The sequence below is a fragment of the Mauremys mutica genome, chromosome 10 (genome assembly GCF_020497125.1).
Source record: "Mauremys mutica isolate MM-2020 ecotype Southern chromosome 10, ASM2049712v1, whole genome shotgun sequence".
Taxonomy (NCBI): Eukaryota; Metazoa; Chordata; order Testudines; family Geoemydidae; genus Mauremys; species Mauremys mutica.
Genome location: NC_059081.1, coordinates 27,760,960 through 27,788,519, shown reverse-complemented (window position 1 = coordinate 27,788,519; position 27,560 = coordinate 27,760,960). Strand labels below are relative to the sequence as shown.

The following is a 27,560-nucleotide window of genomic DNA, read 5'->3' as shown; positions in this document are numbered from 1 at the left end:
AAACACTGGCAGTGGGACCTTGGGGAGGTGTAGAATGTGTGACAGCTTCAACTCATTGCAAATGACTAGCTATTACACTGACTGTGTCCTTTCAATAAAAGCCTAAAACGTAACCCAGCACTCAACCAGGACAGAAATGCCTTCAGCTTCCTTTTATGCCCTAAGTGGCAAAATTGCTTCTTTCTCCCTCGGGAAAACCTTGTGAAAAAGACAGTAATGCAAAATATGGTCAAGGAAATCTAGCCCAAAGATTTTTTTTCTTAAGCGTTGGTACAAGTGAAATGGATGACCACTAAAATCATCAACCTGTTAAGATTTTGCCCCTTCTGCTACAGGGATGCGGCATATGCATCAAAATAAAAATAAATTACCAGATCATCTATGTAAATTGAAAGGACACTAAACAAAAACCAACTTTGCTATAACAGGAATCTTTTGCTCAGTGTCCTGATCACCTCTGGCTATTATTACAAATTACACCCAGCCACTATTGTATTCAATTCTAATTTGTGGCAAGTGCAAAGTATTAGTCTACCTTAATTGGAAAGCAGTAAAACCATGACAAGTCAGGGGTATAAATCATTCAGGTATGACCAAATGATTTGTTCGGAGCTGTGTATTAACATGGGGTAATTACTGTTAGTACTTTTTAATGAAATTGCAAGCTCTTAAATAATGTTAAACATCAGTCATTCTGTTTGTGGAAACATTTGCAAGGAAAGGTTTGCATGGCATGCAGAGACTGCAGTACTGTCTGCCAGGGTATTGAACTCTCTATTGCTTAGCAAAAGGACTAAGTTTGTCATGACAACATGCTGAAAGAAAAACTTGTGAAATAAGCAAAGGGTATCTGATACCTATGGATATGGAAAATGCGCAGAAAGTGGGCACATTAAAGTTGGTTATGGGGTCTGGTTTGTTACACACCAGTGGCAAGGATTTGTATACTTCAGTCACAGCACTGGAAACAGCTTTCTAAACTATATTTGAACCATACCTGTTAAGACGTTTGTAAAGCTCAACAATAGTTCAGGTGACATTTATATACAGCCACAATTTGATGATGTCTGTGAACCAGCCACTGAGGCTTGTGAACAAAGCTCCTTTACCTGTTATAATGTCTTCAATTGCTCCATCTTTCCCCTCATACACATGTCTGTTATCCTTGACTTGTCGTCGGCGTAGCTCTGCAATTAGCTCTTGCTGCTGTCTCTTTGTTTTATGTGAAGGAGACTGAAAGGAAATGGGAGTAAAGATCAGTAAGGAGTAGCCCCCAATAGGGCATTGTTGCATTCCTCTTTTCCTCTTCTCAAATGTGCAAGACACCAAATACCATCTTATTCAATTTCAAATATTAATAGTTGGGTCTCATTCCAATTTTATAGATAGGGAAACCAAGGCAGAGAGGTTAGGTGATTTGTCTAAACCCACAAAGGAAGTCAAAACTGGTGAATGTTTTTTCTAGCAGCTAAATCTGTCCATTCCCCTTGCTTAATTTCACTCTCCACCTCTTCTACCATTTATTTAATCCTGTAAAGTATTAGAGGATTGAGAGCTGTGCTATTTCCTCCAGCATCAGAAAGGGAAAACATGACTGGAGATAAGGGTACTGGAGACCTGGAAGAGAAAGAAATGCAAGCAGAAGCAACCAGTTACAAAATGGCTACTTTAGGGCTGTAGCTGTTTCCATTTGCTAAATTTAAAGGGCCAGTCCCAGAAAGGCATGCTGGGAAAAAGGTTCCTATAAAATGGCATCCTTAGGCTGGGCCTGCTAGTATATTATAGGGATAATTTCTCTGACAGGGCATGCCTTGGGTGGGCCTACCACCAGGATATTATAGGGATAGTTTCTCTGTAGGCATATTACATGTTAGTTTGTAAATATAAGAGTTAACAGAAATGCTGTGTACAGAATATAGACAAAGCCCTAGGAAAATGCATTATAAAGCTAAGGCACAAAGCTGCTGTTGGTAGGGGCATGGAGTAGATGCTTTATTCCAACCTAATTTCTCAGAGCCTGTTACTGAAATGAAGGGCTGATGAGAAGACAGGAAAAGGGGAACAATTGTATCAGGGCCATGAGCTTGGAGGGGTGTTCCTACTATGTCCATAACATCTGTGTAAATAAAGTGTGATGGGTGAGGGTGGGGACCCAGTGAACATGGTGTGCCAGAACCCCAAATTTCTCTCGTCGGGCCTGCCGAGATGTGCACACTGGGTAAATTCAGAATTATGCTCTTCTACTGGAATTTTTCCTATTATAGGATTGGCTGGTAAAGATAAAAAACGCTGCCTATTTTTAAACCCTTTTTGTAAAAACAAAATTCACAACATATGATGAGTGTTAGAATTATGAAATTCTTATCTTGAGCTGAGAATTATGAAATGGCACCAAAAGCCCTGCTCTAACCCTCAGGGGGGTTTATCTGTATATCCTCTCAAACATCACTAGAGGGCAGAAAGGATTGTTCCTTACCTTAGATACAAAATATTCAAGTAATATTGTCCCAAAGTCCTCTGTTTCATACCTTTTGGTCCTGTTGCTCCATCAATGCTTCTTGCTCCAGAAGTTTTTCCATGAGTGCCTGTTCCTGCTTCTTTCTCAACTCATTCTCCTCTTCTGCTTGCTGTTTAGCATAAAGACCAAGAAACCACATTAGAGCTGCAAACAACGACAAATGAAGGGACTCTGAGATTTTTTTTTTTTAACATGAGAATCATCTTTTACTGCAAAAATGAGTTAGCGACTATAATTGTCTCCATTGAAGACCAGAGGGGGCACTTTCAGGGCACTGCATAGATATTCAGCTGCCTGATTCACACTAATGTTAAGGCGGTGGAGCTAGATTCCCACACGAAGACTGACCAGCGAGCCTGGGGCTGTTCAATCTTATTGCTATGGTGGTCTGTCCTGGTTTCTGTAAAATCCTGAGACAATTACTTGCCCTGCCCTTTACTGGCTTACTTTACGTTCCATAGCACTGCTGTGCAGTGCTCTTTCACAGGTCATTCTGGGGTCTGTAGTCTCAGGAGGTTACACCTTTGAATTGAAGGGAGCTGTGAGCTGTATTGTAGAAAGCTACAGGCCACATTTAGCAGCCTTGCCATATTCAGAAGCGGAATAAGCAGCGAAATGTACATCTGCTTACCTTGTAGGCTTTCACAAATCGGACAAAGACTGGGAAAAAGACGGATGGGGGCGTTGTCTTGGGATTCTCCCCAAAATATTTCACAGCATCATCAAAGGCATCCTGTAAGAAGCACATTTTTCACTCAACTTTGCATCTTAAAAATGAGCTATTGCCCATTTACAGAATGTTGTAAAGGGATGTATTCTCAGCCTCCCTTTGCGTGTGTGAAATCTGTACCTGCAAGATTTGCATCTGCATTTGTGTATCCACAAAATGAACTGTGGGTGTAAAGGTGAGAGATCTTTGCACCTCGCACTATGTACTGTGTGCGCACACACATTAAGTTGGGCAAAAGTGCTCAGCTTTGCAACTGTAATTCATTTGTAGGCAGAAAATTTCAGAGTCAAATGTGCCTGCAAAAAGGAGGCTGCATTTCTGAAAGTTTAACTCATGGCTGGAAAGGTTTGTCAGAGGAAAAATAGCAAAACGTTACCAAAGTGTTTAGAGAACAGTGACAAGATTGATTAGGAGGATGGACTTCAAGGAAATATAAGCAAATATGCATCGCTTGGCTAGATGACTACAGAGAGGAAAGTAGGTGATAACCTCAATATTATGTCATCACTTCAGTGAGCACTGGTAAAGACGGGAGAGGAACTCAAGTAACCCTGAATCTCCTCAGCCATGCCACAGTTTGCTGAAGGTTATATTCTCTTGAACAGTCAGGAATTCCTGCATTTCCAGATTCTTCTGGCTTGGTCTCTACATCACCTTGTCAGGGACTGGGATTAAAAAGAATACCTGGGCTATTTTTGCATCATCCTGCAGTTTCTTTAGTTTTCCTTCATTGTTATGAATAAATTCCTTCAGCATTGTATTGTGATCGTGCATGGTGTATTCTCGCTTTGTCAGGTCCAGGCCTCGCTGGAGCTCCTTGACATCCAACAGGACATTTTCAAGGGACACTAAGAAATAAACAAATGCTGAAGTGTTTTTGTAGAGAGAGTGACACAAACACTCTACTATAGGCTTAAATCCAAACAGTCTTAACTCCTTAATGAGAAGTGTTTCATAAATCCAGGCCATAACACAGGATCTCAGAGTTGGTAACTTGGTAAATATTAAGCCACAGATTACCCTGTATAACTAGAAATTGCTCATCAGTATTTTGACTTGTCTTAGCTTGGGATAAAAATTCATAAATGCTTTGGTGCATTTCCATGGTAGCACCGAAAATAACTGACTGTTAAGTTAAGTCATTCTTGTACAGGGTCAGTTTCATCCATACAAGCGCGCAGTATATACAGAGCACCCATTAATGCACAGAACACAGCACTTAGTTTTCTCCTCCCTGTGTTTAAAATGGATTCCTAAAATCTACTAAAGGCTAACGAGTTGTTGTTTAAATATCAGAATCCTGCCGCAAGCACAAGACATTGAGAAAATCAGTTTACTTACTTAAGAATGTGTTTACCCCTAAAATGATAATAATCTCCAAAATTCACATTGCACCTGTGTGCTTATTAATAGTGTTTAACTAAGACAACCTCATGTTGACCAGTAATACAGGTGTATGTTCTTTTAAAAAAACAAAACCCAACACTTGGACATTATTGAAAAGGGGACGGTAATTTAAACTGTTCATTTGGGATTACAGTTGTGTAACTGATGCTGAATAGCTTCTTCAACAAACATAGACTCTTTTCCTACTTAAGTGATATCCACAAGCAGATCACAATCGGTGTCCTGAAATGTATTTGTTATTCACATTTTCTTAAACTCTTATACTGATCTTGAAAAATTCTCTGCAAGTATTCAGTATTCACCCTGGTAGGTTACATTGCATCTGTCTGCTGGCTGGATGTCACACCAGCACTTCTGGGAAGAGTGCAAAGTCTGTGAATACTCACTCTCACAGCTCTGAAACTCACTTTCTGTGACCATGTGGACCAGTAAAACTTGGTCATTTGCATGTTCATAGAAAGAGAACAGAAAAGGTTTACAAGCATGGGGAAAACGTGAATATTTGTAGAATATATGACACTAGTTGCCCACTCTATTTGTGATGCAGTGCGGGGATGCCACTTCCATTATCCCTATTCAAATGAAAGAAGAGGATGCACGTGAACTATTGCCCGCAACAAAACACATTAAAAATGTTTAACAATTAAGTGTGGCATCTATATCAAAAGTAGCTTGAATGCACAAGTAGTCTTAGAGCCACAAACTGGGAAAGTTTAATTTGCGCAGTGGCTGCTTTAAAAGTTATCATACAAAGAGCCTTGTGTACAGATCTGGTGCTGGTCCCATGCTTTTCCTTTGCTTTCATATATCTGCAAGTATATTCAGATCAAATCCTTTACAACTGACATCCAGTGGCATTATTGAGTCCTTGATAGCTAGCTCCATTGACTGATTCCTTGGTATCCTCCTCTGAGGGCAGACCTCAAGGTCTCAGACATCAGATGCCATTGTGGAACGCTAACAAGCACATGTGCTTGTAATACTAATGTTGATCTGTAGTCTTTTAACTCTGTATTGTTTTAACAGTGCAAATTCTAATCCAAACAACTGGTGCTTTGCTAAGTGACTAGCTGCTGCTGTTTCTTAGATGACTTGTTTTAAAGTATTAAGATTGTAAGCTCTGTGGGGTAAGGCCTATTTTTTTGTTCATACGGTACCTAGCACAATGGCATCTTGGTCCATGACTGGGGCACCTCTAGGTGTTATCACAAGTATAAAAACATCAAATATAATAGTTCTGTGACATGAACGTATCTTCCACATTCATATTTATCCAACCTTTATCTGGAACCCTAAATTTGATGTCATCTCCCAAAAAGTGGCTTAATTACAGGCCAAACTCCCTTCAAATTAAACTTCCGAACTTTCTCTTGAACAGCTCATGGGGATAGGAGGATTAAAATACATCAGAACCTGGTTCACATACTAACAAGGGCAACACTGATCACAGTACCTGCAGCAGCTTTCTCCACATAATGAAGTTCATTGTAAAAGAGGGACACTTGGTGATACTTCTCTTTCACAACGTTGGATATATAGTGCAACAGCGTTTGTTTTCTGTCCGTTGACTTTGTGTCTAACAGCTGCAAGCAAAAGGCAAGGAAACTGTTGGATGAAGGTGTGGTAAAGGCCAGGCTAGAAATTATCTGTTGACTGAACTGATACTTTATTAGTTGTGGAAGCACAAAGAAAAATCATTAATGCTGAGAAAGTAGGTCTACAAATTAGAGGCATATCTTTTGAGACTAACATGGGAGAAAGCCCTCAGCTAAGTAGGTTCCCAAACCAAATTGTTCTTACTATACAATATAATCATATTTTAAGAGAGTTGGCATCCACTATGCATCTACTGATTGGCTATTGCCCACGTGTTCACTCTGAGCTGTCTTCCTCCCGTTGTTTTAAAAGCTGGGTGGGACTTGCCAAACATTAGTTCTCTTGAAAGATGAGAGAGGGGTAGTACTAGCTAAAGCCAGGCAGAATGCAGGCTGATGCTGTTAGAACTTTCCCATACAGCTCTGCTAATACACATCTAACCTGATCTGCTATATTGTCTGTTGTCTTGGGCAGTGACTGATACTTGTCCCAGTATCTGAGCTGGAGTTGTGATGGGTTAGCAGCCAATCTCATGGCACATATGACTGAAGACATTTAAACCTCTATCTCCATTATGCCATGACAGCACCTGAACCCCTTCTATTTTTATTTCACCCATCTATCCCATCCCATCACCACCCTTCTTCCACCATGCCAGAAACCATCTAAGCACAATTAAAGACAATTAATTAATTAATTACTTGTCTCTCTCACCAACAGAAGTTGGTCCAATAAAAGATATTACTTCCCCCATCTTGTCTCTCAACTGAATGGCATGCATGGTCCATTGCAAGGCTGTCATTAACATTGTTTTATGAACTGGGTGGAGGTGAAGAACGGAGTAGCAGGCACCCTCCCCACCAAAGCTAGCTTCCAGCCAAGATGTCGTTCTTCTACTCACCAGATCTAAACTCTGTAGTTTAAACCCATAAACTGCTCCTCTCTTACTGCTGTTCATATAGTTACCAAGAGCCAAGATTATCTGCCAAATTGAGAGGAAAGAGGTAACAGTCAATACATATATCTTTGAAGGGTGAGTTTTTAACGTAAGCAGGTAGGTATATTCCAGTATGCATGGAGGAATAGCATTGATTATCTCATTAAAGTACACGTGTATAAATAAAATTGTACTTACCTCCAGTATTTTCTTGAGTTTTTGGGATGACTTTATTGAGACAGATGCTGCTATTACTGCATGGAGTTGCTAAAAGCAAATAACGAGAAGAGGTGTAGTTAACACATGTAAAACCTTAAATGTAAGGTAAAAGTCAGCACTCAAATTCTACTATTGGATCTGCACGATGGGGATCTTGACATGAATATTCTCCTTCCTCTTTGTGTATGGATTTCAAGTTGTTCACATACTCTGCAGGCTTAATGTAGAGTAAAATAAAATGCAAGCATGGTTCTACAGTGCCATGCTCTTCAAGACAATGAAAGATGTATTAAATTATGTGGAACAAGCCTCACGGAGTCACCAGTATCGATAGCATGAACATCATTAATTCGTCTTCAGTTTCAGCTAATGAGTCAAACAATAGATTTCTATATTCAAACCACTTTTAAATACTTAAAAGCGTAAAATAAAAAGAAGCATTATGAACATTTTGGGACACAGACTGTCAACTAAGCTGTGTCTGTAAAATCTGAGCATGTATTTGCATACAGAGATGTGGAGTTTGCAGACACCAATGCACAAATTTTGCAGGCATATCTTAGATGACAATCTTTAAAAATTAGAACTATAACCTATTAAATGCAATAGTCACTCTCTTCTGTGCTATGAATGGAAATGCTATAAATCATTTCTAGTGGGTTACTTAAAAAGCTTTGATGTCATCAATTTGGGGGGGGGGGGCGCAGTGGTCCTATCCGAGGACACTGGGAACCACTGCAATAACAAATTATAGTCATAGCTAGAAAATTGTTTGGTTAGATTTGGTTTTATTTCTTTCTCCTTTCCTCTCAAGAGCTGCAATGATTCATCATGATATTCAAAAATTCCATCTATCTTTAACATATCTCTGCTGAATCTGCATAGGGTTTATGACACCACACAACTCCATGATACTTGGCTCCACAGAGCTAGACTCCTGAAAATCATTGTAGATGTCCTGTTTAGAGCCCATGAGCAAGGCCCAAGCCAGGAGTTCTCAAACGGGGGATTGGGACCCCTCAGGGGGTCACGAAGTTACTAACATGGGGAGTCGTGAGCTGTCAGTCCCCACCCCAGACCTCGCTTTGCATCCAGCATTTATAATGATGTTAAATACGTTAAAAAGTGTTTTTAATTTATAAGGGGGGTCACACTCAGAGGTTTGCTATGTGAAAGGGGTCACTAGTACAAAAGTTTGAGAATCACTGGCCTAAACTCAACTGTGGTTACTATAGTCGAATTCCTAAACCTATGATAGATATAGAGCTAATTGAAAAACACGAAACATTTTTTTTGGTGAACATTTTGATTGAGATTTTTTTCCTTGTTTCTCTTTGAAAGTATTTTCCAAGGAAAATTTTCTGATCAGCTATACCTAGATGGCGAAGTAAAACAGAAAGAAGGTTTGTTCTGTCTAAGTATCTTAAAAAGTGATGCAGAGTGTTGGAATGAGTTCCACTTGTGAAGCCCTAATGTCTGCACATCTTAGAATTAATTCAACGCTAATTTATTTTTTAACATTGCTCTATCGCTTGTGGCTCACTCACCGGTGTCAGCATTTGGATGCTTTCTGCGAAGTTGCCGATGAAGGCCATGATGGTCATCTTCTGCATCAGTCTCTCAATCTTACTGAACTGCATCATGAACCGATCTTCATCAGTCAGGTTCTCGAGAGGTTTCCTCTCCCGCTCATAGAGCCGTAACACTTTCACTTCATTCTCAGTGGGCAAGAATCGCATCAAACATTCAACAAAATCTACTGGCAACGTCTTCAGGTCAAATCTATATCGTAACAACACAGAAAGCTTGGTGTTATAAGAAGGACCCACCAAATATGACAGGCCTGTCTGCTTTGGCAAAGCAAACCAAACAGCAGCAACCTGCCTTCCCCAAGATCCCTATTCAAATATGCTAACGCTTTCGAGTCTAACTTGGGAAAAGTGCAGTAATAAATGAGTACTCTAGCCTAACAAAATGTTGGCTTTGACAGGCAAGTAATCATCTCCAATATGTTCCAAAGACTAAAGAAAGTGAACTGGAATGTATCTTAGGGTACATCTACACTGGAATAAAAGATGTGGGGCACAGCTGTGCCTGGTCCGGGTCAGCTGACGCAAGCTTGTGGGGCTCTGGTTGTGGGGCTAGATGTCTGGGCTTGGGCTGGAGCCCAGACTCTGGGACTCTTCCCCCCACATTGCAGGGTCCCAGAGTTCAGGCTCCAGCCCGAGCCTGAATATCTATACAGCAGTTTTACAGTCCTGTAGCCCAAGACCTGGATCAGCTGCAAGTGTTTAATTCCTGTGTAGACATACCCATGAAGTGCATGATGAATCTTAAGAAGCAGACATGAAACTACATTCCTTCATTAAGATTGGTAGTACTCATTTTTGCATTTGGCATGGTATCTAATCATTACATAAACAACACCATCTAAATTGCATTCAGTGCATGTGAATTAAATTCAGACATTATGGCAAAAACTAAACTTTTCACCTATTTTTAATATTTACCATACTTGTCTCAGGATTGCTTTTAATTTACAGTTATTATAGGAAATGCAGCATAATAGGAGTCAAATGTGAATTACGCTGATGACATTCTTTTAAGAACTATTAATTAGGTTTTTAAAAAAAAATTCCAAGATAATTTGCACTGACTTGCAGAGTGATATCATGACACAAAATTGCAAGTTAACACATCTAGGGGGAATGCAATCAGTGACTCATAATGGTTCATCCTTATTCTTGGATCTTTTGCAGCTGCAAAAAACTTTTGTATTATCTGCCAATTCAAAACCAGATTTTCTATGTATGCCGATTACCAAAAAGCAGAGTAAATCTTAGCTATGATTGCTCCATCCACAAGTTTTGCACTTACACCTGAATAGCTTTGCATATCTCATCTGCAGTCTTTCCAGCTTTTCTTAAAGTGATGGCAAGATTTTTGGCCCTGTTTGCTTCCAGTAATGTGACTTTGTTTGACCCTTTTTGAGTTATCTTTTGTTTGCTTGAAGTAAGATCAATGGCTGGACCTTGAGCTTTTGTCTTGAATATTTCTTCAAATTCATCCACATTTAAATCCTAAAAAGAAAGAAATCCGCCCACAATTTTTTTTTTTTAAATTGCACTTGTCCAAAGTTTTCTCAGAATTCCATAGAAAGACTTTGACTGATATGTAGGTATATGCCACACTGTGTTGATATATGCACATCCACCCTGGCAGACAATAGTCTGCAGTTATGGTCCAAAATATAACATTATGATAGTGTTATAGCATGTGATTTTGTGAAATTAAGGTCAAAAGATTTTTCAGCTTTTTACTCATCCTTCCACCAGCTGTAGCCTCGTGTATACTATTCAAAAGCTTAGTGCTCAACCCTACTACATTGATGCTCCAACTCTCCCTCAACTTCACTCAGCAATCTGCAGGAGCCTGCATCCCATAAATGGCATCAGCATGTTTATACTGGGAAAATGCCATCAACCATCTTGATTAATTTGTTTCAAACAAAGACGTACACTTTTATAGTCAGTCTGGCCCAGATTCTCAGCTGGGGTAAACTGAAAGTCATTTTATGCCTTTTTACTGAGGATCTCAAGCAGCTGAAATTATTCTTATTTAACAACCCAAACAATAACTTTCAGAAATAATTCCTACGATGATCTGCCTTTGCAAAGCTGTACATTCACTTACACTGCACATAGTACTGGGAAGCGAAACACAATATGCAGTATTCATACCTCCAGGATCCTTTCATCATCAATTTCATTGAAGACTGTCCCATTAATTTGATTGGGTTTGAGCGCTACCCAGTTAAAGACAGGCATGCGGAACTTTGTCTTGATTGGCTTCTTGATTTTCACAGCTAAAGACATCAAAGAGAATGAAATTACAAATGCCGGAAGAATTGGGAAACATCTGGAGCAACCCAGACACAGTTTTTTGCAGATGGCATTTCAGCACTGGAGGAAGAACTGGTAAGGGCTAAGTAAACACTTTTAAAAGCCTGAAAAGATTATGCTGCCGTGATAGACAAACAGCAGAGAGCGCTTTTATCCAGCTATTCAGCTGTTTTATACCCGGCGTTCACATACCTTTAGTGAAAGCTTGAGATTAAGAATATTTCACAAAAGCAAATGTGTTACTCTAATATAATGTGTTCTTAATATTGTTCTGGCCTGGTTTAGAAACCAAAATAATTTTTAACCAGTATAGAAAATGGATAAAATGGTATGTGACTTTAGTTCTGTTCTGCCATCCCATTTCTGGATGTAACATCCGGACAGGTCATGTGAGGTGCTGAACACCCTCAAGTCCCACTGATGTTAATGCAGATTGTGCACTCTCAGCACCTTGCAGTCCTAGGCTGCTGACGTGTGATGTTACTCCGTCCTTACTACCTAACGTTTAATAATCAGTGCTGTAGATAAAGTTGTTCAAGCTGACATCAAGGCAGCGGCACTATGACTAACGCTAGAGGTGCTAGCTGAAGACCTACATCCTTTTGATTAAACAGAGAGGGGATTGTAGATGAGGATTCAGCCAGAAGTGAGTCCTCTGGCTAGCAGAGGATTCAATCAGTGGTGTGTGACAAGGGAAAGAGAAGCCCTTTTACAAAGATATTGTTACAAGGGAACATTGCCTGTTGGGAAGGGATTCTACTGTTTCACACAAGCCTGAGTTTGTCTGTATTTTAAAGCACATAAAAGCCAGTCTCCAATTTTAGCACAATTACATCTGGGGGTAACAAATGCTTTTGCCTTCTGATTGTGCAGCACCAGTAAATCTTTTAAAGTAACTTTGAAGGGATGCTATAGAAGATGGGACCAATTAATCCTCCTTAGTCAATGAGCATAGAACAAGAAGTGATAGGCTAAAGTTGGAGCTGGGAAAATGTAGGTTAATTGCTAGGAAAAACTTTATAACCCTAAGAATAATTAGGCAGTGGAACAAGCTACCAAGGGAGCTTCTATCACTGGAGATATCTAAGGTTAGACAGGCATCTACGGATAGTAACTCTAAACATTAATAAGAGACAATATAGAGGTATGGACTAGGTGACTCACTGCAGGTCCTTCTAACCCCAAACATCCCATGGTACAGATAATTGGGTTAATTAAGCCATATAAGAGAAGTGTCAAATTGCCAATAAAAAACAACAGTGAAACCCCAGTATTTCTACGTGATCTAAAGTAGATGGCTACTTTGGTAAGTTGCTTTTCATTGTTTCTGAGATTTAGAGGCCCAGCCAATTACTAGGAGTTTGTGATGGTCATTAAGGTTTGTTCATTAATGTGGTTAAGTTATTTTCAAATGTGGAGTGAATGATTAAATTCTTTCCAGGCTACAGTCAGAAAGAGAGGAACCCTGCTTCTTATTCCCCCAGTGCTGGAAAAAGCCATTTAACCTGTAGAACTGTCATCTGGTCTATTGAAACAAACTGAGATAATATAGCAACAGAAGTCCAGACCATCTCCAGCAGTGTCCTATATGTAATATTTCAAGTACAGGGAGTCTCAAAGTGTAAAATTCTGATCCAGATGCAAACTTTCCCAAAGTTCAGGGTTGTTCACATATGGAGCTTTGTTTTGAATACATCTCTTCTTCCAAGACAGATGTACTAGTTTCCCTCTACATCCCCTGACGCACACCATAGCACATCTAGACAATTGTGCAATGCTATATGAGCAGCAGATTTCTTCCCAATGCCACCCACATGGTCAGGTTACACCCTGAACTATAACATTTGAGCATGGGAGATAAAAAGGAATCAGTTTGCCCTTCTTCAATACTTTTCCATGTATTGTTTTCCAGGACAGAGACCATCTTTTTCAGGGTTCACTCTCCTCTTGTGCTTTAGAACTGGGCAAATGCTGAAAACATTTTTCTCTTATTCATTTCTCTCATTTTCCCTGATTCAAATTTTTAGAAGAATTCACTTCTTCTGTGTCTGTGTCCCTTTTGCATTCATTTTCCATGGACATTCTAAGGAACGAGCTTACTGGCAGGAATAGTTGTAGCAACACTGAATTTTAAGTGGACACCAAAGAGCATTCACAAAATAAAATGTGAATTTGTAAATTTGAGTATTTAAGCAAGCCTGAAATTAAAATAACAAATAGAAAGAAGAGGTCACAGCACAAAAGGGACAGAAAGGAAATGGGTGCAAATACTTAGCAAGAACCTACAGAAAAGCTTGATTGGCCCATCTTACCCGGAAGCAGAAAGAACAAAGAGAAAAAAAATTAGTGATGGTTAGAATAGTATAATTTATCAATTCACAAATTCCCAATACATCATGCTAATGTGATCACATGACATTGTATGAATAAGCAGTAGGAGAAATGTTCCCTTCTATGTAGGCATTTTATCAAGATTTGACACTTTCATCTTCCTTGGCTCAGTGGAGTTCCTTAAGAACAAATACTAGAGAATAGTCCTCTATACTACAATGGCCCCAAAATACTTCAGGAACATTATACACTTCTACCTCGATATAACGCTGTCCTCAGGAGCCAACAAATCTTACCCCGTTATAGGTGAAGCCATGTTATATTGAACTTGATTTGATCCGCCAGAACGCGTAGCCCCACCCCCCACCCCATTGCTTTACCACGTTATATCCGGATTCGTGTTATATCGGGTGTTATATTAGGATAGAGGTGTAGTAAACTGCAGTATAGGAGAACTGTACTGCAAGCTCCTACAATTCTCTTTTTAAATAAGAGGTACAAATCAACCTCATGGCCCACTCATATACAATGCACAGAGACATTGACTTGGCAACACAGACTAAGCTAACTGTAAATTCCAGCTGGCTGTGAATTAATCAGTATGTGAGGATGGCATCAGTATCCATTTCAATCAGCTTTCAAAATCTAGTTCAGGTTATTTTCCTTCCTAGAACCGATTAGTTCACAGACTTAGGGAGTCCACCTACATCATACTGGTGTGCAATATACTTACTCACATGTAAATACCGGATGTAAATCCTATCTCAGTCATTTTCTACCCACCAACTAGCTCTGTAATTTTCTGTAGTTCAACACCCTCAGCACTCGCTACAGGATTTAAATCTGGCATCAGAAATCAGAAAAGCATTTCAAGTAAACCCTGTGATGAGATTCCTGAGAATTGCAGAGGACCCTAGGTATAGCCTTTTCTTCTCATTAATGAGCTTTGCTCAGGGAAGTGAGTGGATTTTAATGGGCCACACTGCAGCATGAGGCATATAATATTCCTCCAAATCACACTTGACTCAAAGGAAACGATATTCATTGTAGCAAGACAATACACAGAAATGGAGCAGGCTGACTGAGCACCAGATTTACAGGGAGGTCTATGACTAATGACAAAATCAAGCCAACAGTTGTAGATTAAAAAAGGAAAAGGACAGAGAGGAGGTCAGCCTGGCAGGCAAGATGACATTATAATGCCATTCCAAAACCCCAAATCAGAATCCCTCTTCTGCTCAGCTCACTCTTTCTATCAGCACAGGACCGAGTTTGAATACTGGACAAGTTTCAGGAAGAGAAGGGTGAAAGGAAACCACATACTGTAGCCCCTTACACATTATTAGCCCAAGAAGATGTGGTGCCAAAGGAATATTACAATAGCGCACATGCTTTGAAATCGGAATACTATTTTTATAAGCCTGCCAGGGAAAGCCTAATCAGTAATCTCAGCTATACGCGTGTTACTTTTTTAAACATACCATTACCCACTAGTTCCATGGTGACTCTGCTTCTCAGAGTTTTCCTCCTTCAGAGGAAAAAAAAGATCAAAGGGTGGAAATACTTAATCAGTTTTAAAAATATATTAATCAGAACTCCTCGGCTTCTCTCTTTCTGCAATTATAGTGTGCTCCCAGGATCTCTTGGGGGGCTGATACCAAGTAGTACTCACTTGCTGGGTGAGGTACTCGGTATAAGTCAAATAGGGCATAAAAATAATATAATTAGATCTGGTCAAGGACTTTCTTTTCCCAGAAAAAACTGCGACAAAACCAAAAAAGTTTTCATTTTTGTTCAAACTTTCTTCAAAAATGTTCAGGTTTTCATTGGAAAAACAAACCTGAAACATTTTGGGGTTTTGGCAGCCATTATTATATATTTTATTTAGTTTTTTAATTTTAACAAAAAATATGATTGAATTCTGAAGAAAATCTGCAAGATTTTGACAAAAACAATTTTTTTGAAAAACTTGTGTTATTGAAAAAAGCCATTTTCTGTAAAAGAAAACAATGTTTTGACCTGCTCTAACTATAATATGAGAAAGGACCAGCAGCAGGGAATCCTTCATAAAATACACTAGCAATTTTATAAACTCTGACTATTCCAAGTGGTGGATAGAATGTCGGAGATCAGTATGGGGGTGTCTCTGTGTTTTATCATCATCAGGGAATGCTCTTAATTTGATTTTTTTTTAAATTTACTAATTAAAAAAAAGTTACTTTCTGATGGAGCGCCTTCTAAACAGCATGGCTGGATTTTTTTGTAATTAGTTTGAAGAATGCACTGGTGGGGCATGCACGTCAGTTTCACTGTTTTACCTGCTAATCCTGAGTTGAAAATCACTGTGGGAGAGGCTGTTCCTGGCAGAGGGGGTGCTGATGGTGGTGGTGGGGGAGGCAGCGGAGGAGCTGGGGCTGTCTCTGCAGCTGGACCAGGAAGAGGGGGAGGTGGTGGTGGAGGCGGAGGGGGAGGTGGCATAGGTGCTGCCACTGGACCGTTTTGCACTACAAAAGGAAGGGGAAAAGACATGTTTGCACCTGAAAGCATTAATCAGAACAAAACAAACACCCACCAAAGAATTACCTATGAGAGAATTAAAAGCCACAAAAGATTATGTCTCTGGGCTAGATTTCTCAGCGGATGCAAACCGAAGCTGGTAACTTCACTGACCTCAACAGACCTATGCTGATGTAAAGCAGCTGATGATCTGGCCCCTGGTTACTATACATACCAGTGTGTGCATCTCATTAAAAAGAATGAAACAAAACCATCTGCTCTCATCAGAGCAGACTTTGTTTTCTGCATCTGGGTTCAAACACTTTGGGTTTGTCGAGTTGGATCCATGAATATTCACTGTCGTGACTATGTTTGTTGTGTGACAATGACCCTAAGTTACACTCTCAATGGAGCTTAAAGCAGCGTGAAACCAGTGAGAGTGAGATCAGGCACAGTGAGCTGCACCATCAACTTCCAACCTCACACCTGCCCCTGGAGTCATACTATTTCTCACCTGTCTCGGATGTTGGTGGTAATGGTGGCAATGGGGGTGGAGGTGGCGGCAATGGTACTGAAGGCGTAGCCCCAGTCACTGGTCCCACACATGTGCCAGCTGTAGCTTCTGACCCTGATGGCAGTGTCCCAGAGGCCACAGCAACAGGAAGAATAGAGATGTCACCATCACCTTTCTTCTGAATTTTAATGGTCCCTTGCTTTTCCAGTTCATGGATTTTTTTCTCCAGGGTTGACTGCCGCTGGATGGCTTCCTCTTTTTCTTTGACCATTTTTCTCAACGTGTGAACCTGGGTATTTGCATCTTTGTAAATTTCCTGCAGAATTGTCCAAAAGTAAAGAATTTACTTGCATCCAAACGACAGCATAGAGCCGAGCTAGAAATAGCATGACAGCATGGCACTGGATTGCCCCCTGTGCTCAGTGATAAAGCATTTTGATGAGAGCGATACCGCTTCATTTGCCCGAAAGAGGGTTCATTTTGCGTTTCCCCCCATGTTAGCACTAAGAATGTGTACATGAATGAGTTGTATAAGGAATCTCAACTCTGAGTACTAGGATAGAATTTGCGGGCATCAGTGCTAAAATATCTCCCAGGTAGACCACTAGGATTATGTTAATCCTAAATAAATGTGTCAGCCGAACTGTGGCCTTCCCTTCCTTGCTCCATGTCCAGTTGCTAGCTGCCTGGCCTGCCTATGAGCACATGTTGGACACTCGGTAGAAGCAGGAACAGAGCTGTGCCTTCTCCTGGTCTCTCCCCTTTGCCTTGCCTCGGAGTGGTGGCTGTGTTCTCAGAAGGCTAGTGGGGACCTATGCTTGAGGCTCATATTCCAGGGACAGGGATTGTATCCCCTAGTGTCCAGGGCATATGGGACCAATGGCCCATATCAGTATGTAGGTAGCTGCACACAATACCATGGCCGAAAACCTCTAAGGGCCTCTGAAGCCCTGATTCTGTCCTTCTAGCTGCCTGCCTGATACGGGTGTAGTTCTCTACACCAGCGGTTCTTGAACTGTGGGTTGGGACCCCAGAGTGGGTCGTGACTCGTTTTAATGGGGTTGCCAGAGGTGGTGTTAGACTTGCTGGGGGCTCAGGACTGAAGTCAAAATCTGAGCCCCACTAATCAGGGCTGAAGCCCTCAAGCTTTGGCACCCCCCCCAGGATGGCAGGGCTTGGGCTGTGGCCCCCCAGCGGGGTGGGGGGGATTGGGCTTCGGTCCCCCTTCCCAGGATCATGTAGTAATTGTTCTTGTCAGAAGGGGGTCATGGTATAATGAAGTTTGAGAAACCTGCTCTACGCCAATTAGTGAAAAAGTTTTTCCTAATATCCAACCTAAACCTCCCCCTCTGCAACTTGAGACCATTACTCCTTGTTCTGTCATCTTCTACCACTGAGAACAGTCTAGATCCATCCTCTTTGGAACCCCCTTTCAGGTAGTTGTTTATGATATAACTGTTTCCATACGACCTAATGTACTTCAGACAGAAAAAAAACAGAGACTAAAGACTTCATAAAAATCGACAAAATGAGACAAAGATATAACAGAGAAAAATATTTAATAGTGATGTAACTTGCCTATTGCCATTTCTTTAGCAAGACCCGAACAACCCTCTGTGGAGATTATATGTCACATCTGCAGCTAGTGTAAATTGGTGTAGCTCCATTCTCTATATAAATATAATTCTCTCTATGAGATCTATGGATGTAAAGTCCTGCAAAGCACCTAAGATAATGTAGCTTTGGCTAGATACATACTATGGAGAAAGAAAGTCTTGTCCCCTGAAGATGCTGACAGTGTTTGCCTGAAACACACCAGCTTGTTAGCTAGTCTTGATCTTGCTGTGCAAAGGCTAATGAGCTCTGCTGAGTCGCTGAAATAGATAGCTTGTTATCCTGCCCAGATAAAAGAGAGATGCTAATTTCTTGCTAGAGAGAGAATCTAGTGTGTGAGCTGAGCAGTCAGGAGTTAAGTAAGTCTAGAAGCAGCCAGCCTGTGGAGAAGTTTTGGGCTGAAGTTTCTATTTTATTAAATTATCTTTTATATGATTAATGTCTGTGCTAATGAAGCCATACCCCAGGAAGGGAGTGAGTTTGGACTCTACACAGTGCGTGTACTGTATTTGACAGCACACGAGCAAGGCACCTGCTCAAACGCCACTGCTGCCATGCACCTAAACTTTTTGAAGGCTTTAATTCAGCCTCTAATTTTCACCCACAATCAACTGTCTGCAAAACTATAGGTAGAATTAAATGCAGACATGAATGATAATGTTCAGACATCTACATGTCTGATTTGGCCAGGCAATCAGAGAGTTAAATGTCCAACCTCAGTTCTTTGCACCCACAAGTAAATCCGCAGGCCATCGATTATGGGTGCAATGTTAGAGGCCATTAAAAAAGTTCAATCCATAAAGTCTGAACCACGTGGAAGCATCACGATTCACTGTCACACTCCCATTTCAAACAATGAATTCCACACTAAATACAAAATGAAATGGAGATCTTTCTCCTGAATGTGACATCTGTCTGTAATGTCATCATCACACTTACTCGAACAACATCTAGTTCTTTGTTTCTCTGCATAAGCTGCTTTTCCAGTTCCACAATCTTCGCCATAGCTTCATTCTCTGTGTCTTGCAGTTTTTCCGATAACTGTAATCGAAAAAAAGATCTTGATGGTAACAGATTTCTCAAACAACAATATCAGTATCACTAACTGGAAAAATGGTACCTGGTAAGCGATTGACATTGGGCCAAAGCCTGAAGTTCTTATTCAGTAAAGCTCCTATTGAAGTCAATGGAAATTTTGACTGAGTAAGGACTTCATTATTTTGTCAATGGGGCATGAACTGCATTGTTGATGGTCCTGTTAAATCTGAACATCATTTGCTAAATCTGATCAGCAGCCAACCCAATGGGACTGCAGTTACTGAGTCTGTTCAAGAAGAGAATATCCTACAAAGAAAGCAAGACTTCCGGGCCACTTTGAAAAAACAGTTAGGAAGTCATCACTTTACTTATAAGCTGAGTAAGTCTGATCTGGAAATCACTGAGACAAAAAATCATGGAATCACACGATGCCATTTTTGCAAAGTCACTTTGCAAAGTAGAATCTGCATCGCTAGGGCCCATGTTTATGTCTTTCAATGACTGTCAGATCAGATTTGCTCATTTCACAAATAAAAATGTTTTGTTGTTGTTTTTTGTAAATTGCCAATCCTACAAACTTAATTTGGATCTGAAAGCCAAACTGTAATTCTGACTGAACTGGGGTGTATTGTAAATGGTAATGTGCAATTTTCTTCTGCATCTCTGCAAACTTTGAGGTAAAGATTTTGCAATTGGAACAAACATAATTAACAATTCTGTTAAAGCATGAACTTGGGAATTTCAAGTCTTCACTTGCATAGCCAAATAGATTTTGTAGTGCAAACAGAAATAAAAGGCAGAAAAAAAACTTGTTTTAGTAACTAAAGTAGCCAATTATGTCTCTAAACACTCATAGTTAGCAGATCTATTAAATAAGAACACACCATTTTTACCAAGGCATTTTTCTGAGCAAAATACCTCTTTAAGGGAGAGGATATTATAGTCAGTTCTAACTGCTCTTGAGAAAGAACGTACTTGTTCTACGTCAAGCCAATGTTCAAAATTTGGAGTAAAGTTATGACAGGAATGAAAAATGAAAAAAATGACTTGGGGGTTATTTTTTAAGTCAGGAAAACACTTTTAAAACAAGGAAGTCATATTTTCAAGACTAGAATAATTGATACCAAAAATGTCTGGCATGGAAAAACTAAAAGCAAACAGTGCATCTCAGAGTGATGCTACACTTCAGTCCTCATTACTGAGCCATGTGGAACACACCTGAGCCTTTACCTCTTGAGGCCCTAGCAGTTTGTTTTATGAAGTCCAAGTGCATATCTGTTCTCTATCCATCTCCTTTCGGCATCAGACACAGTCCTACTGCTCAGAGATTTAAAATCATCCCAAATGCATGCTTCATCAGTCTGTTTCTGCTTTACACATACTTAGTGTATGTGTTGGAAGTCACACAGAACTCCAACTGTACTTTTATGGTATGGAATGTTTATCTGCTCTATTTATTTGTACCGTATTGCTAAGGAATCTGCAATTTATATGTAAATTAGTTTTTTCTGTCCATAACTCTATACAGACTCAGGCTGCCAAGTGATTCCATCTGGAACTGTAATTCAACTGAAACTAAGAACTCTGGAACTGTTGGAATCCATAAGCTCCAGCCCACAAAGCTAGGACCATATATGCTTGATCAGTGATGAGGTTCCCAGCAAGGACAACAGGAACTATATGCATGTGAAGCAGAACCAGTATGGGTCCCCCAAATAGGAACCAAGTGAGTCTGATCAGTCAGATTCTCTGGTTATGGCTACATCTGGAGCTGGGGGTGTGATTCTCAGCCTGATTCTCATACTTGAGCTAGCTTTCTATGAGCTAGCATGCTAAAAAATAGTACTGTAGCATGGGCAGCAGCAAGTGGCAGCATGAGCTATCCTGCCTGAGGACATACCCATGGGGTGGCTAGCCCGTGCTGCTGCTCGCCTCTGAATATACTGCTGCAGCTACCTACTGGTTTTGGCATACTAGCTTGATGAGAGCTAGCCTGAAATGTCCATTCAGTCTGTGAATCATAGAAATGTAGAACTGAAAGGGAACTTAAAAGTCATCTAGTCCAGTCCCCTGCACTGAGGTAAGACTAAGAATTACCTAGACCATCCCTGACAGATGTTTGTCTAACCAGTTCTTAAAAACATCCAGTGACAGTGATTCCGCTGTCTCCCTAGGTAATTTGTTCCAGTGCTTAACTACCCTGACAGTTAGAAAGTTTTTCCGAATGTCTAACCTAAAACTTCCTTGCTGCAATCAGTGATTTCCAGATCAAAGTACTAAGTAAGAACTTTATCAATCAACATGTACCAGTTGTGTACATATTATCAGTGCTTAAGCGGTGGATTTTTCAAGATGCACAGTGACCTGTGTGCACATACTGGGAAGGAAAGATGATTTTATGGTTAACTCTGACAATCTGGGTTCAGTTTCTAGCTCTAATCCAGACTCACTGTGTGACACTGGGCAAATCACGTAATCTCCCTTTGTCTCAGTTTGCCACGTATAAAATGGGGATAATACTTTCCTAGCTCACAGGTAGGAGGGTAAATTCACAATATTTGTGAGGTGTTCAGATGCTACAGAGATGGGGCCATATAAATACTTAGAGAGAGACAAACAGACATAACACATATTGGACCCAAATTACTAATCAGTGCAATTCTATTCTATTTAGACTCTTGTACCACAACAATCACTGTGGTATCTGAGAACCTGGTGCTTTTCCCCATCCCTGGCTATGGTCAAGTAAAACAAGATAATCAATTACTCAAAAGTATAGGAGGAACCCTTTTCTCACTGAGTCTGTAAATGGCCTAGGAGCAAAGCCACCAATTAGCTAATAAGTGGAGAATATGAGGCTAAAATACATTCTTGTGTGTCTTGTTTTTCATTACAAGTTCCTTGTGCAACAATAAAAACAATGGTTGTTGTTGAGGAGTAGCCACCACTACTTGATGTCATTTCATTGTTAACATGAATGATTCTAAATTGAATCCAGAGTCAGTTCTAAGTACGAAGAGAAGCAGCAGCCTCCGCCAAGTCCCCACTGACTCAAGGTTGGAGGCCTCCCCACAAGAACAGCAGTAGGGGAGACTTATCGCTCAAAAATGAAGGAAACATAAAGTGTAGTTTTCCCTATTGAGGACCTACCACACTTAGCAGCACCTGGATTTCCATAATCGGCTGCACAAGAACCCATTCCTGAGATGTTCTTTCCTGACATTTTTCAAGATTTGTTCAGATCTAGATGCCAGAAACCTGCTTAATCAGTCATCAGGAAAACTGCCAAAATGTTACGCAGAGGCTCCTGACACCCAGAGGCTCTACCTCTGGCTAAGCCTGTGCTTGCAGCAAGCCCACCAATATAAAGCATTAACAGCTTAGACTTAACTAGGTCAAAGGTAATTTCAACTTTGCACTAACATGAGAAATATTTTCTTCCAGTTCTTCAACTCTTTCCAACGCTGCGTTCTTGGTTTCGGCATCTTCAAGCAAAGCTCCCACATCAAACACATTGTCCAAGTAAGCTTGAATCTGCACCTGCAGTTTGTCACTCTCTGTGTGTTTCAGCTTCTGAAAGTCCAAAGTAAAAGAAGCGTAATGAAATGCATTCAGCAGCATGCAATGACAAGGCCACAAATACTGAATGGATGCAAATACGTTGCAATCAAGTTAGGCCCCATTTTCATATTTCAGAGAAGTGCTTAACTTTTTAAACATCACTGAGAGTTATAAATAATGCATGGCAAAATGTAAGGAGGCCCGCAAAAGTTCAGAACTTTAAAATTAAGTAGTAGTTTTTTCTGTAGTAATATTAGCATTTTCTTTTGTGGCAGGAGTTTGAGATCTTAACATCTGAATATGACTATTGACAGCACATAAGCAAGACCAAGACACAGACAAGAGTACCAAGCAGAATGTGAAGACTCACTGATGTGCCATGTAAATCTGTGACAAACATCTACGTATATACTGTGGCCCACACTGTGCTATTCAGGAACAGGCTCACCCTGGGGTCGGTGTGGAGCCATGCCTCACCACTGCAGTGGAGAGTTCTGGGGGAGAGGTGCTGTGGTCAGGGAGACAAAAAATACCTCCTGGAACTCCCCAGCATACAGGCAGGTGCAGTCAGTTCTGCCAACTGGCACAAAAGGAGAGGAGGAGCTCTGCCTCCTTCCCACCCACTCTGGGCGGGCTAGTGCCCCGCGAGGCAGTAGGACAGTAATCATTGCACTCAGGTAAATACATGGAATTCAACTGTGCCTGACCCCTGAATAAGATGAGGGAAAGGCTCCATGTGCCTTCTGCCTGGTGTACCTGTGCAGAGGCTCTGTATCTGTTCTCTATTGTTCTGCCTGTGTTTGAGATGAGCCCACATGATTTGAAATGTTAACCTTTGAGCTGAATAGGCATAGGTCAGGAAGAGATTGTGATGAAATATCTTTTTAGATGAACTACAGTTTTTGTGCTGGCAGAAGATCATCATCAGTATAGAAAGGAGTGCTCAGTGTCAATGTGTACATATTCCTAACAGAGAACAAAAAGTAGCTCTGTCTCTGTTAGCACTGAGCAGAGCCAAAAACCAGCAGGAACAGACGAACTCCTAAGCAACAAAAATACTGTTTTCCATGTAAATGTTCCTAATAATAAAACGCTGTGGGGAGAGAGAAATACATGGGGATAGGGGAGAAATGTGATATAAAAGCAGCATTCTCTTTAAATAGAACATTTCCAAATCTCTAAAGTCAGTGGCTGGGGAACTTCTAGTCACCATTCAGTAGGAAAATGTGTTATTTTTTAATCTTAGGACCACAGCATTCAATCATTTGTAGATATACTATCCTATGCTGTGTTTGCTCAACAAATTCTCCCCACCTCACCTGGTAACCAATGCCCTGATTCAGCAGGGTGCCTAACTCACATGCTTAAAAGTCGGATATGTGCTTAAGTACCTTGCTCAATTGGGCCCCAAAGAACAGAACCAGACCAATTCATTGATGTTATGAGGGATGAATTTGGTCCATTATGGCCAGCTGTGAGGCTCAACTTTGGAACAAACTTAGGTTTGGGGAAATGAATATTACAAGATGAGGGTCAAATTTTCATCCATGCTCCATGAGCAGGTTTACATCAATGGTTCCAGTTTAGCAGAGACAATTGCTACAGTTTTAGTAAAATATGTATAATCTCCTTACTCTGTCCCCTCCAAAGCTCTCCTGGTTCAATGGACTTCAGCGGAGTTAAAAGGCTTGTCCCTATTTTTTTCCCCAATATCCCTTTTATAGATTTCCATTTCAGATATGTCTCCCACTGCACATAACAGGAGTTCTGTACCTGGAAGCAGGGGAGAAGATACCTCTTACCTAGCAAGTAAGGGGTATCACTGAACCCTCAGAGCCACTAACATTATTAGTTCCTAGAGAAGATAAATGACTAGGGGAGTTAGGCAGACTTACTGACTCTTTCAGTGTAAGGGCGATGCTGTTGTGGATAAAGAAATATAAAGAGACGAGGGGAATGAAATAATCAAGGTAGCTTGAACAATGTAAGGATAGTTCTGCAGACAACAGACATCATGCTTCCAAGTGCGTGTCTGAGGTTACTTCTTTTTGCTTCAATTTGTCATTTTTACCAAGTGATCATTTACTCATTGCTTTGCCCTACTCATGGTTTTCATGCCTGCTGCCCAGAGGATGGTGTTTCTGGAGCCAAGAAGGTAGTCATGAAGGTAGAGCATGGGGGCAGGGACTGAGCAAAGCTCTCAGAAGCTGTCATTGGCTTTACTTTGCTGCTTTGAGGCTACTAGCAGAAAACAGTTTAGCTGCCAAAATGTCTTAAATGAGCCCAGCCCTCTCAGCAGAGAGGTCATTATATTAGATTCAGGTTCCGGCTCCCTTGGAACAAAGATCACTATGCTGGATGTGTGTGCTCTTTACGGTTTCATTCACCTTACTTGGAACAGCAACTGATTGCACATTTTGATCAAAAAAAATACAGAGCAAGGACCAAATTCACTCGAGGATATGTGCTCAGCTTGGAGCAGGGCCCCCAGTATCAGAACGTCTACCTGGGAGGCTGCAGCAACACAAAATGCTTTCAACATCCCCCAAGACACCGGCGAGCAGCCCTCACAACTCCGGAAGTGAGCTGTGCTGGCCAATTAAGGCAGTGGGGGATGGACTGAGGCAATGAATCCACGCTACTGCTTTTGCAGTTAGGGCTTCTCTGGAGCCTATAACATTGTCAAGCTGACCTCCTACAATGGAGTCCAGAAAGGAGGTTAGAGGTGTACCACCTGGGATGGAGTGGCCCTTGCTGGCAAGGAGAGGCACAATCTGCAATCCTCTGCACTAGCAGAGAGCCCAATTGTCATTCAAGCCATGCAGAGGCTGGCACTGTACAAATATGTTAATCCATTTGGGATATAATGACCAATTCTGGTCAGAGTAAAACCAGGCCATACTCACATCCAAATATTCGTCCAGGCCTAATTTCGTAAATTCATACTGGAGATGAACTCTGAAATTCATGTCCTCTACTGAATGGACTACAATGTTGATGAACTGCATACATGCCACCTGTAGGGAACAATCATCACAGACTGAAAATTTAACAAGAAATAGCGGTGCATCCTTTGTTTTGTACAGAATGCGAGGATTTGCCACACTGCATAAGAGTATTTAAAGACGATTCTCCTCCCTCCTACCCAGGGATAATAGCTCATGCTTCAGATAGAGAAGGAAAAAATCTGCTACAAACCTGGCCAATTGAACAGCAGATGGTGTGTGCAAAGGCAGCATGCCTTTGTGACATCACAAAAAGCACAAGATTTGGGGCCTGATCCTAAATCCAGCAAAGTCAAAGGAAGGACTCCCACTGACTTCAGGCCCTGTGTTTTGACAAACCTTACTACAGATGTTATGATTGTTTGTCATATTTACCATATATGGAAACTCTCTGATTTTCTTCTAAGAGTTTAAAGTAGTGGATCCTGGCTTAAAAGGTGTTTGTTTATCCTGATGAGTGGAAATGTGGGATTCCAAAAGTTCAGGAATGTCTGTAGAGCCCAGCTTTGTTTATTGTGCCCTTTACCTTGTCCACGGAAATAAAATGTTTTCCAGGCAATCGTTAGATTTCCATCTGACTACAGAAGTAATTTAATTAGCTCTTGAGAAGAAAACAACATCATTTTTCAAACGAAGGCCACAATTCTTTCCTTTAATAATGATACGTGCATTTTGTTTTGCAACTTGCTGGCACTGTTAAATTAGACAACAGGACCGGGCATTTTAAATGGAAGGTGCCTTGTTGTTCTTGGAGATTTCAAAATCCAAAATTTAGTAACTAATGTTAAGATTCATATTACTTAGCATACAAATTAACACAGACACAATGAAAGAAACAAACTCTCCAAAGCAAGGTCATCTGGAGCCATCACTACAACCACTCCATAACAGATGAGACAGGGTGGTGCTGAGGCTGATGGAGGAAGGATAGCCGCAAAATGCAGGGCGTCAAGTTATATCACCCAGCTGAGCTTGCCTGTTCATTTTATATAGATCTAGCTTTCAGTAGCGATAGTTGTTGGGCCATATGCTGCCCGGAGGTACATGTTCCCAGCTCCCATTTAATTCAGTGGGAGTTGCACCTGCTTATCTGGCCACAGAATTTGTCAGATTCATCTCAGTTATTTTTAAAAATGTCTTTGTATAGTTGTTACCTTTAAGCAGTAAAATCGAGTACTGATATACGTTTGATAGATTTTTCAGTTAATAGGCTACACTATTTTTTTCAGTTACACAGATATTATAGTATAAATAAAACGATACTGTATGTGTGTTTAAAAACAGTCAGTCAATCTGTTTAGGACTAACCTGAAAGAAGATAAATCCCATGGAGCATGACTTACATACAGCCAAGAGTTCAAGAACAATCTTGGGGTCAATCAACATTTTGCAGGAAGAAGTAAGCAAACAGGAGGACTACGCTTTGAATTACCACCTACCAGAACACAATAAAAAGAATGCCAGCTAATTCCACCTACTGGCTGTTTTTGTAGAGACCGCCTCCAGGTGGTCAAAGAGTTGCTAATACAACATCTTGGGCACATAGCAAACTGATTAACCAAGAGTTAAACAGAGCTTGTGTCAAATGATTTTGTGTGTGTGTGTGTGTGCGTGCGTGCGTAATATCCATACTGCATGTTTCATTTAAATATTCTGTTTCCAGAAAATATTGTTTAGGTCCCCCACAATGCA

General features: G+C 40.7%; 1 protein-coding gene and 1 long non-coding RNA gene across 6 annotated transcripts in view; one reads left to right on the top strand and one right to left on the bottom strand.

Annotated features, from left to right (window-relative positions):
- The window catches only part of FMNL2 (formin like 2), a 265,339-nt gene that overhangs the window by 6,362 nt on the left and 231,417 nt on the right, over positions 1–27,560 (bottom strand). For all 5 annotated transcript variants that reach the window (XM_045032311.1, XM_045032313.1, XM_045032310.1 and 2 more), the window contains 15 exons: positions 25,770–25,880; positions 22,726–22,875; positions 19,204–19,305; positions 16,651–16,966; positions 15,959–16,144; positions 11,148–11,272; positions 10,285–10,487; positions 8,955–9,189; positions 7,387–7,455; positions 7,153–7,233; positions 6,109–6,238; positions 3,933–4,096; positions 3,150–3,251; positions 2,529–2,627; positions 1,110–1,233 (listed from right to left, as the gene is read on the bottom strand). In XM_045032311.1, coding sequence (XP_044888246.1) covers positions 1,110–1,233; positions 2,529–2,627; positions 3,150–3,251; positions 3,933–4,096; positions 6,109–6,238; positions 7,153–7,233; positions 7,387–7,455; positions 8,955–9,189; positions 10,285–10,487; positions 11,148–11,272; positions 15,959–16,144; positions 16,651–16,966; positions 19,204–19,305; positions 22,726–22,875; positions 25,770–25,880 — 2,197 coding nt within the window. The remainder of the gene's footprint in view (positions 1–1,109; positions 1,234–2,528; positions 2,628–3,149; positions 3,252–3,932; positions 4,097–6,108; positions 6,239–7,152; positions 7,234–7,386; positions 7,456–8,954; positions 9,190–10,284; positions 10,488–11,147; positions 11,273–15,958; positions 16,145–16,650; positions 16,967–19,203; positions 19,306–22,725; positions 22,876–25,769; positions 25,881–27,560) is intronic.
- On the top strand, positions 20,898–26,121 carry LOC123378476. Its single transcript, XR_006582634.1, has 3 exons — positions 20,898–21,028; positions 22,747–22,824; positions 23,139–26,121. It is a non-coding gene; the product is annotated as an uncharacterized LOC123378476 (long non-coding RNA).